The sequence below is a fragment of the Sander lucioperca genome, chromosome 15, assembly GCF_008315115.2.
Source record: "Sander lucioperca isolate FBNREF2018 chromosome 15, SLUC_FBN_1.2, whole genome shotgun sequence".
Lineage (NCBI taxonomy): Eukaryota > Metazoa > Chordata > Actinopteri > Perciformes > Percidae > Sander > Sander lucioperca.
Window position 1 is genome coordinate 19,427,063 of NC_050187.1, and position 11,323 is coordinate 19,438,385.

Sequence of the window (11,323 nt, forward strand, 5' to 3'; positions counted from 1 at the left end):
ACACACATACTAGGTTATAACAAAGGTATAATATAGTATGCCATAAAGGTCATAGTATGTTATGTCATAGAAAACTTTCATTAAAAAGTCATAGTATAGTATGCCATAAAAAAGTCATTGATTGGTATGCCATAAAAAATTCATAAAAAAGGAACAGTAGCCTATGCCATTAAATTGTCATAGAAAATGTCATAGTGTTGTGGTTGTGGACATTTCTGTTGCCTGTTATTATTATTTCTATATGTTTCCTGTTGTGTTTATTGTATTCCGTGGTCTATGTATATTTTGTTGTGTATTTTTTTTAATTTCTGTTCCCTGTTGTGTATTTCCCTGTTTATGTTCTGTTTCCTGTTTTATTTTGGTAGTCTGTTTTCTGTGTTGTCATGTCTAGTTTTACTTCCTGTGTTTTCCCACCTGTGTGATTGTCTGATATGCTCCACCTGTTCCCCAGCCCTGGTGTCAACTGTCTTGTGTCTTCTCTTACCTAGTTCATTTAGCCCCTGTGTTTCCTTTGTCTGTTGTCAGATCGTTTGTGTCATGGTCCGGTCAGTTTGTATGTGTCTGCGTCAGCTCCCGTCAGTTTCGTGCTTCCTGTTTCTTCCTGCTTGGTTTTTTGGATACCCTTGGTTTTTCTTGTATTGTTTTCTTGCCTGCTGCAGCTCACTGGACTCCCTAGGTTTGTTTTTGTATTTTGATCAAATAAATCTTCATGTTCACCCTTCCCCTGCCTGCCTTCCTCTCCCTGCATTTGGGTCCTTTAATCCTCTACACCGTAACACATAGTATAGTATACCATAAAATAGTCATAGTATAGTATGCAGAGGTGTATAGTAACGAAGTAGAACTACTTCACTATTGTACTTAAGTACTAAAAGGCTGTATCTGTACTCTGCTGGAGTATTATTTTTTTTCTCCTACTTCCACTTTTACTTGAGTACATATTTCTGACGAGTTTAATACTTTTACTCCGATACATTTTTTATGTGCAGCATCGTTACAATTATAAAAATGTTACGAATCATTCCAAACCCACACTATCACTGCCAGAGCGGTAGATGGCTCTGTCACCAGGTTTGATGAAGCTGGCTCATCATTAAGCGAATCAAGCGATCAAGCTGTCTTATAAGAAGACCGCGCATGCTCCCGTTCTGCCTTTCTCTCTGCTGCCTGCCTGCATTGAGAACACTTGAGCTTTGTTAGTTTGTTTCGAGATGGAAGAACCAGAAACACCACCTTCAACACCTTCAACTTCCAGTGATCGTGGGGGTGAGGGTGAGGAAGGAGACCACCCCTGGCCCTAGTTAGAGTCCATGTTTTCATTTGTCAGAGTGAAAGACAGTTCATATAGAATGAAGTGCCTACTCTGCTTCCCGAAAGATTGTGAAATAATGGACTTCAAAAATTCACCGTCAAATTTGAAGAAACATATCAAGGTAAGTTACAAATATAATACACAAATGGCACACCAGCTTGAGCTATCAGTAAGCGCTAGCTAACTAGCTACCCGCAGTTCATGACATGTACATTGCTGTCCTTGTGCTGCTACAGCCAAAGGAATTGTGAGTGTCCTTTAGGCTAAACATTTGAAACAATATAAACAATATATTCAAACTTTTGACTGCTTTCTTTAATAACTACATAACACAATACTTGCACTTTTACTTTCAGTACTTAAGTAGTACATTTTGAAATAAACTACTTGCAATACTTAAGTACAAAAAATTTACTTTAGTACTTCCACTTAAGTGTGGTGCTTAAAGAGCACTTCAACTTCTACTCAAGTCACTTTTTTGATGGAGCACTTGTACTTTTACTCAAGTCTGAGTCTCTAGTACAGGGGTGGCGAACCTGTGGCTCTTGAGCCGTATGCGGCTCTTTGCCTGCTCCTGTGAGGCTCCTACTGTGTGGCTGGGGGCTGTGTCATTGGTTGATTGTTGTTTTTAACTTTTCTGAAACATACAGTATTTCAGATAAGTAAAAAAAAAACACATTTGAATGCATCTGCCAATACATTTGCCAATTATTTTAAAATGGAAAATAATGCAGCAGAGTTTTGAGGACAGATTCTGCAACCTGAGGAAAAACAGCGGCCACAGATCACCTTCCTCGTTAACCCTTTCACTGCTGAATCCGATTGTTTGAAAGCCCCTTTAGTGACAGATGAGTGAGAGAGTCGCTTCGAGTGGCTACAACCGAGTTCAAGCAAGACCTCAAAAGGATTGTGGATAACAAAGACTGTCAGGTTTCCCACTGAGTCAATCTAAGTGAGAAAAAAAACCTATCTGATCTGGAAGACACTGTTGCTGTTGTAGTGTGGACGTGCATGTGTTGTGTGGCTTTTTGCTATGGTGCGTTTTTTTTTGTGGCTCTTTATACTTAACTGGTTGGCCACCCCTGCTCTAGTACTTTATATATCCATATATATCATCATGTCATAAAAAAGTCAACCTCATTGATGAACAGCATTGATCCCCATTAAAGCTACACTTACCGCCTTACGACACACGGAGTAGTAATGTTACATCTCTTTTTTTCCAGGGCAGCCGTAGAGAATATCAACATCTCTGATGTACATGGCAAATAAATTTCCACAAATCTGCTCAGGAATCATAGAAATAAATATGCTCCTTATAACTCCAGAACTGGCCTTTTTAAGTTTTCTTCAGTATCAAAGTACTCCAGTGACAGTTGTCTGTACATCCATAGGTAAAACAGGAAGCCACAAAGGGTCAGCGAACATTCAATGCCTCAAGTGAAAAACACCCCCCTCAACTGAGCTGTGTCTCTTATTCTAACAGCTCAGCGGCTACAAATAACACATGTATATGTCTCAATAGGCCTCTGCATGCTGATGTTACTAGTTATACTGTAGTATTGCTTTATTTTTAGACTGAGTGAAGGTCCATTTAAAACAAAGACAAAAAAAAGACATAAAACACAATAAAAGGAAGACTACAGACACAAATTCAAAAAGACAGCTATACCAGTGTTCCCACATAGGTGACTGGTATCGCACAGCCCTGACCCTAGGATCAGACAGTTGTGAACAACCCTTGCCTCCAAAATGTTAACATCTACAGGGGCTCAGTTCAGATGCTCTCATGAACTGGAGCACAGACTCAGTCCATCTTTACGAAATAAGAAAAGTGAATGGGGTTTTGAAAGTGGTTAAAGGGGATTTATTTCTGTGCGGTCTTTCCAGCTTCAGTTGGATACAGAGTTTTTGCATTATACCATTAAGGAGAGTATTTTTTATCACTCATTTCTTAATGTCATGTTGGTTTCGGTGAGAAGTCGTACGTACATTCACCCTCTGTTTTCAACAAGGCCTGAGGTGACGGAGGTGAACTGCTTACCAATCTGTCCCACAGTGGGAGCTTCCTGTGGTGCTCAGGACTCGCCCATGAGCCATATGGCAGGTTATGGTGGGTCCCCACCATGTGAAATGCCCTGGCTACAATGAAGGCATTTCACAAAGCTGAAAAACTGCCTTGCCATGAGGGCATAGTCCACAGGGAGCACAGGTGCCTCAACTGCCTAGTTCTCATGAACAGTGGTAAATATTTGCATGGCAGGGAATGCTTCAAATTAGGTGTTCGAACAACACCTGAAACAGACAATTCAACAAGCAGTACCTCTTTCATGCAGTGATGGCCAGGTGTGTGAAGGTGAGACAGTTGGCAGGGTTTGAACTTAAAAGCGTTTCGCTCCGCCTAAGATTGTGGCCATTCAGAACGGGTATAAGCACTTTTGCACTTAAATGTACAACCTAGTTAATTTTAAGCATACAGAGCCCTTGCCACTTTGTTAACTTCCTTCAGCTTTGTCTGGTTAAATAACATTAAAAACACCGGTATAAATGAGTCAAGAAACAAAGATAAAATTCCAACAACTTTATATCAACTCCAGCAAAAATACAAAGTTCTTAACATAAAGATGCATCATTCTTGGATTACCACAAATAAAGCAGTTATTTCTTTCTAATATACAAAATCAAAATCTTTAAATAGCAACTGTAAAGAATAAACATGTTCAAGTCTGATATTTGGTGGGCTGTTTTAGCTAAATGCATTAGCCTACATGGAGTTCTTAAATAACAATAAAAAAACATGACTGACATGTTTTGCATTTACAGATGATATACCCTCTAAAGAGTAATGAACATAATAAAAAATAACACTGTGCTAAAAATGACAATTGACAATACACTAATGTAAGTTACTACTGTGGAAGTTAAGAAACTTCACATTATGAGAACATCTGCCTGACAATAACAATAAAAAAAGAAAAACATAAAACTGCAACATACTTGGATACACAACTCAGAAGTGTGACTAGACTACCCCAAAAATGTCATATCCAACTTGCATGTAATCACGGAAGGAATTCATCACCCTGCAATGTGCCATTAATGCTAAAGAGGCCATAAACTTAATTCATATTAACCAACAAAATATACATACTTTTTAGGTCTTTGTAATTAGGAAATATTGTTAGCAAAGTGATACACAAACCAGTATCCCTATATGTCATCTCAGATGGGTTTCAAAGTCTTGATTTTCAAAGCTCAGGGGCATAAATATTGTTCTGGGTTTCAGTTCTAGTAAGGCAACAGCTGTAATGCACCAGTTGCTAAAACTGTCTCCACATTAACAAGACTTAACACATGCAGAAGCAGGTAAAATACTCAAAGTGAAGTCCCTATTATGAGCAGATAACAATGGGTGCAATGGTCAGAAGTGACTGCAGAGGTACACAGTGATGGAAACTGACCCAAAACATAGAAAAATACAAACATTTGTCATGACACATACAGAGCACACCTGCCTGTTTAACAATTCAAATTTGTATATATTTTAACATCTAATACAGCCATAGTAAGAACAATATTAAGTTAATGCTCTGGGAAAATGGGAATATAAAAATCAGGTTAGAGTAAATCAGAATGTCTGAATGCCTCAGTCAACATACAAATTTAGAGATGATGCACGAGGCACAAACTGTGTGGAACGGAAACTATTTGCACACACTCTGAAGCAATAAATGTTGACTGCCTCTACAGGGATTGAAAGTTGGTATAACTAAAGTACAGGAGTTTTCACATTTAGCAACACATTGTATTACTTTACACTTCATAAATAAGGCACTGGGTCACAACAGTCACATATTCACAATGTTGTGATTGGAAGACAGGCTGGAGATACAAACTGCCTACTTACTGAAGGTAACAATCTTATTCAAAAGCTGATCTCCCTTCTCACAGCAAGCTCTCTGAACAGTAAATGCAGCACATGCTATCATCTAAAACAATTAGATACAAAATAGCAAAAAAAGAAGCAAAACTGGATGGTGAGTGAATTTAATGTCACCTTGATAACTGCTTCAAAGTTTGATGTTTGTTATCCCAACTTTTAAAATGAGGTTTGATAGGATATTGTTATCTCCAGCCGTGTCGTAGAGCACTGAAACAGAAAGCCAAACAGCAATTACATCTGCAAGACATCATGTAGGACTTGTCTGTAGTCCCTAAACACAGAGCAAATGCTCGCCATCACATTTGTATTTTCACACTGAAGCTTTACAAAAGCATAAATGACTTTCAAAATGTGTTCCTTCTTCACATATGTTCCTACTGAAAAAGGTGTCCCCTGAAGAGTTTGGTAAAAATAGAAAATAGATAATTCTGGTCCTTCTGAATATATTCCAGATAAAAGAAAATGACAAAATCCTCTTAATAAAGATGATCTTCCTGTGCAGGTGCATTTCATTTCGAGAGTGATGTCCTGGTGCGCTTAGCTGGGGTCTCTAAAAGCTCCTGAGCTCTCTTAGTTGCAGATTTTGTCCCACTTCGTGACAACAAAGACGTCTGCCTTCTCTTTGCAGGGGACCTTAAAGCCCCTCTTCTTGTCATCGTGGGTCCCTCAGCTTTTCTGACTGGTTTAGGAGATGCATTTTGTGTTTTAATGGACTTTGTTGCCTTCTTTGAGGCATGACTGGGGCTCCCACTCGAAGGGACTGCTGCCTCCATTTTTCTCTGGGATCTAGTTAGTACCTGGTCAGGTGAAGTCGGAGCCTTGACATCCATGCTCTGCTGCGGGGTGTCAACAGCGAACTCTGTAGCTTTAATTTCAGCAAAAGTACTCTGTGACGATTCCTTTGTTTGGATATTTGCAGCATTCACTTTATACACAGTGGGTTTTTCTACCTCTATTTTCTCTGCTTCAATTAGTTTTTTATTGTCGACCTTGCTTTTAGATGCATCGACAGAGTTATGTTCAGATATTTTAGGAGACCCTAGTCGTTGAGAACATCTCTTGGGCATATCTTTTTTAGTTGCATCTCTTGAAGCTCTACTACTGCTCTGAGCCTTGACTGCCCTCTGCTGAACTGGATACTTTGTAGTTTTTTTACCAGCCAATGTTTTCCTTCTTTCTATTTTTGCTGCAAATGCTTTCATTTGTTTACTGACAGGTAAGGGGGATTTCTGTGCCTTCAGAGATGGTTTCATAATGGACTTGGCAGTGGATTTTTTGGTGGCTAGTCCATTCATGTTGGTTTTTAAGGCTTTTGAGGCCTCTTTGAGTCTAACATTGGTTTGTTGAACCTGCATCTTCTCTCGGATATTAGAGTATTTCCTCAAGATCCTTGCACTAGCTGGATTCTTTGATTTACCAGAGGATTTCTGGGATTCATTTATTTCTCCATGGGCTTTGGCAGAGGAGTGTGACTTAGTCAAAGTCTGAGTGGGAAGGTCTCTTTTCTCTTTCCCTTTGACTGCATTTGCCTCCTGCTCCAGTGCTTTAGCAATCAGTTTCTGACTCTTGGAGTTGCTCTTTACAGGAGAGGCGATGGCAAACTTTTTCAAATGTTTCTTTAAGCGCTCTGCCTGTAAGCTTGGAAATACCCCCTGAGAAGTCCCTGAAGCACTAGATGAGCTGTGAAAGCACAGCTGAGTTTCTGATGGAAGACGTGTATTCACCTTCTTGACAATGACAAGGGACTTTGTTTCTGTTGTTTCAAGGAACCATCGACAAATACTGGTGAGATTAAAACCTTTCATGAAGAGCATTTGGACTGGTGAGTATTTCTGGTGCTCTGAAGACTTAGATTTTCTTGCCCTGCGTTTACTTTTCCATATAGCTGCCTGTCTGTCTGCTTTGTTTTTGTATTTTGTTGCTGGCTGACCCTCTTTGTCCATTTGCACCCAGCCTTTTTGCATTTTATCATACTTAATGTTCAGGTTTGTAATTAGGTGTTGGTTTTCTTCTCCAGTCAGAGTCTCAAAGAATTTGTTAGTTTGTTTTGAGGGTTCAGGTCTTGGTGTTATGACAGGGATGGCTGAGCTGTGGGGCAACACAGACACTGGAAGGGGCTTCACCTGAGTTTTGGTTACTTTGTCTGGCATTATTCTGATTGGGGAAGCTATGTCACTCTGTCTTCCAGCTCCAGTAAGAGCACTTGTAGAGGGTACAGCCAATCTTTGTGACCTCAAAGTCAATTTCTTGTTGTCCACTGGTGATGAATGAGTAACAGACTGGTGGGACATTTCAGTCTTACTGCTCTCACTCCTTAATGGCATTCTTGTGGGTTTGCCTGATATGGAAGAACAGCTATCATCTCCACTTGCAGACGTGTCTTCTAAAGATGATACATTTGGCTTTTGCGGAAAAGAAACATCACTTGCTTCTGCCTCCTTTCGGAGAACACGCTTACTTCTTAATGGCATAATCTGTGCTTGCATTTCAGTCTTTACAGGACTTTCATTTTCTAATGGACTTGATACCTCGCCGCTAAGTTGCTGTTTCTCATTTTTACTATCGTCTACTACAGCCTTTGTGGACCGTAGTTTCTGGTTGGCCTGCAATCTATTTTCTACTTCGTTTTTTTGTATTTCTTCAGAGGTTGTCCCTAATTGCTGAGTGTTTTCAATGTTTAATTCTACAGTTGTCTCTGGTACTGTGTTCTGTTTGGACTGTTCAGAGACTTCAGAGGAAGATGACCTGACTGGAGGAGAAGTAGTGGGAGGAAGTGAAGGATGAAGGGGGGGGTGCTCTGTAGACGAAAGAGCATGGGATGCAGTAGATTTTGGAGATGAAATGGAAGGGACAGCATTTGATTTGGGTGGTGATATTGGAGTTCCAGCTGGCCTCTGGCTGGCTGATCTAAGTTGCCGCTGATCAGTGAGGACAGGCAAACTATCCTGATCTCTCTGACCTTTTTTTTGTTTCCGAATTTGTTTGGTCCTTGAGGGAAATTTAGATGTTGGGCTTGATGGTGTGGCAGAGGATGGTTCTTTCACCTGCTGAATCACTGCAGTAGTCTCAATCGATTTTACAGCTATGTCTGTTTCAGGTAGATGTTTCTCCAAATTCTTGTTTTCAACAGTAGAATCAACAGTTGAATCAACAGAAGTCTTGTTGGGGACATTCTGATTAGATTTCACTGGGATTTTATTAGATGATGTGGTACTGTTTCTTGATCTACGACGCAGACTTCTGTCAGAGGCCGATATCGGTCTACCATTAACAAAACCCACTACCACCCCTTCGGTTTTTCTTAACCGCTTTGGCAGCGAAACTACAGAACCTCTTTTTCTACGCCAAGGGGGTAATTCCTTTAAGAGCGCATCAAGTGACTTTGAGGACACGTCATCGTCATTATCACCTTCAGTCTCTAAAGGCATAACACATTCAACTGCTTCAGGTTTTTTAATTTCTGCCTCTTTTATAATCGGCTCCTCTGCTGAACCAGTGGTGTTTGACTTTTCTGTCACTTCAAAGTTGTCATAGTGCATCTGTGTCTCTGGTTGAAGTTCCCGACGTTGCTCATCTTGTATTTCCTCCCTTTTATTTTCCTCTATTTCTTCCTCAATTTGATCCACCGGTGACGGGGCACTATTTTGCTGAAGAACAGGCTCACTGTTGTGCAGTTTATCTGATGAAAGTTGGGGCTCATCTTCTTCTATGGTTGTATCCTCTAATGGTTCTACTACTGTTTCTGCGACTATCTGCTCAGTACTTTCCTGCACGTTTCTTTGAGGCTCAGGCTCAGGCTCATTGTCTTTTTCTGCTTCAAATGGAGCCTGTGTAACAATTTCTTCACTTCCTGTTGTTCCTAAATCTGCAGTTGTGTTCTGTTCTACTGCTGTGTTAATATCTGTTTCTTTGTTTTCTGTTGGGGACCTTATCGGAGATGAAGGAGCAGACTGCCCCTTGCTCGGATACTGATCTGTCTGACTTGTTTCAACATCTATTTCACTGGTTGCTACCTCCACCATATCTCCCGTTCCTGGTATCACACTCTCATCTGACTCTTGTGTGGACATTTGTTGATTCATTGTCTCCCTGCATGCTCCAGCAAACAGCATATCCACAGGTGGTACACCTTCAGGCTTTGAAAGTATTTGTTTTGGGGTGACCAATGTGATCAGCTCTGGAATTGGATTTGGACAGTTGCCCCTCCCAGCCAATGTACGGACCGTTTTTAACTCCCATATTTCATCTGAATACGTATGTCCTCTGGTGCTTTTTCTAGCATTGCGACGTGGGAGCATGCTGCACTGCTGCTCCTTAAAACACTCTGTAATTGGTTTGTCAATAAAAACAATGTCACAGTGACCGAGATCAGGGTCAGCCATTTCCCTACAAGCAGAGTCCCTAATCTGATGATCAGAGGATGATCTGATAGTCTTCCTGGCGGTCCGCGGAGAGTCTGAAGGAATGGTCATGTGAACTGAAAACAGGTTTGCTGGTTTATCTTTGGCATGCTCGAGAGTCTCTCTCTGCCTTGCTTGATGTGTGTGACTAGTCGGATTATGTCTTTTCACAAAGGAGCTGAGTCTAGCACTATGACTCTCTGTTCTGTTGGATGAATTTGAGTTACCCTGTCTTTCCTCCAAAGTGTCAGAGTGAGATGAAAGCGAGGCATTGAGCACACATGACAACTTCTTACCGGCAGCAACGTTGCTGGTCATGATTTTCATCTTAAGAGGGGCATGATCACCATGACGGTTGTTCTCTGCATCCACTGGATTAGGGGTGGGAGTGACCAAAGCTTGGTTACTCTCTGACCCAGGGCTGCAAAGATCCAAAGCAGGGCCTGCAGATGTTTTCAGTGACACCGCATTCTCTGGAACGTTTTTCACTGCACAGCTGCTTGGGAAAGAATGGGACACATCCTGGACTTCTGACTTGGGTGTGGATTCCCTGGGAAACCTTAGCTCAGAGCATGACTTCACAGGTGTGACTGTGCTGGATTTTACAGGGGAGCAAGCAGGTCTTTGGATCCCAGAGTTACTGGCTTGCTGCGTATTGGAAGATGCCAGTGCTTTGACCTCCGTCTGTAGAAAACCTATGGCATCTACAATCTGTCTCTGATGGTGGGGACAGAGTTTGGCTATGAACTGTTCCAGCGTGGAGGTGGACTGTAGGTCTCTTGCCTTTGCAATAGGCAACTCTGTAGACTCACTGAGGAGAAAAAAGAACAAAAAGATGTAATTGCACATCAAGAAGAAGCAACACTGGTTCATACTATTGATTGGTAATATATCCAGCAATATTACCAATACTATTGATTGGTAATATTGATTGTTCATTGCATTATGAACACTTATGCAAAATAAATTGTCCCTTCATCTCTACATGTCCCTAATAAAGTTGTCAAAAAGTGGTGGAGCTAAAAGTTTGAGTGAAATAATTCACAATTGTATAACGATGTTTATCATTGCATATTTATTAGAAGAATAGGTGATTTTAAAAGTGAAACCTTCATCCAGTGAACTTGACCAATTACATTGTTACCGCTATTACATTTTTCTTCTTTGCACAGGTGTGCCTTTTGTTACAGTTTACATCAAGAAAATCCTACACATGCACAAGACATTTAGTAATGGTGGCCCACTTAATTAAAACAAATCAAACACATGTTTTTAACTTGAAAGAGCAAATATATTAGGGGGAAATATAGAGTACATAATTTTTGTCAAGTTTTCATTTATTTAATAACTAGTGCAAAGGGTGACATTTAGATACAAGTGCTCAACAAAATTGACTAGTAAAAAAAAAAAAAAAACAAGCGTGAATGAACATATGCAAAGTTAGTTATTTTAATACCTTTGAGGTTTTGTTTGTGCCGATGCAAATCTAAAATAATCAGTCAACTGGGGAGAGGGGGGCATGTTCCTATATTTCTGGCTAAAGTTTCTTTCGGTGAGGTAGGTCTAATACAAATCCTCCGAGACCTTTGGAGCATTTATACCATCACATACATATATACATATACAGTGAGGAAAATAAGTATTTGAACCCTGCTATTTTGCAAGTTC

General features: G+C 40.4%; 1 protein-coding gene across 3 annotated transcripts in view; it reads right to left on the reverse strand.

The window, feature by feature from the left end:
• Window positions 1-3,878: 3,878 nt before the first annotated feature.
• Window positions 3,879-11,323, reverse strand: part of wu:fc17b08 (ligand-dependent corepressor) — a 28,329-nt gene continuing 20,884 nt past the window's right edge. For all 3 annotated transcript variants that reach the window (XM_035992055.1, XM_035992057.1, XM_035992056.1), the window contains exon 7: window positions 3,879-10,466. In XM_035992055.1, coding sequence (XP_035847948.1) covers window positions 5,765-10,466 — 4,702 coding nt within the window. In that variant the 3' untranslated portion in view covers window positions 3,879-5,764. The remainder of the gene's footprint in view (window positions 10,467-11,323) is intronic.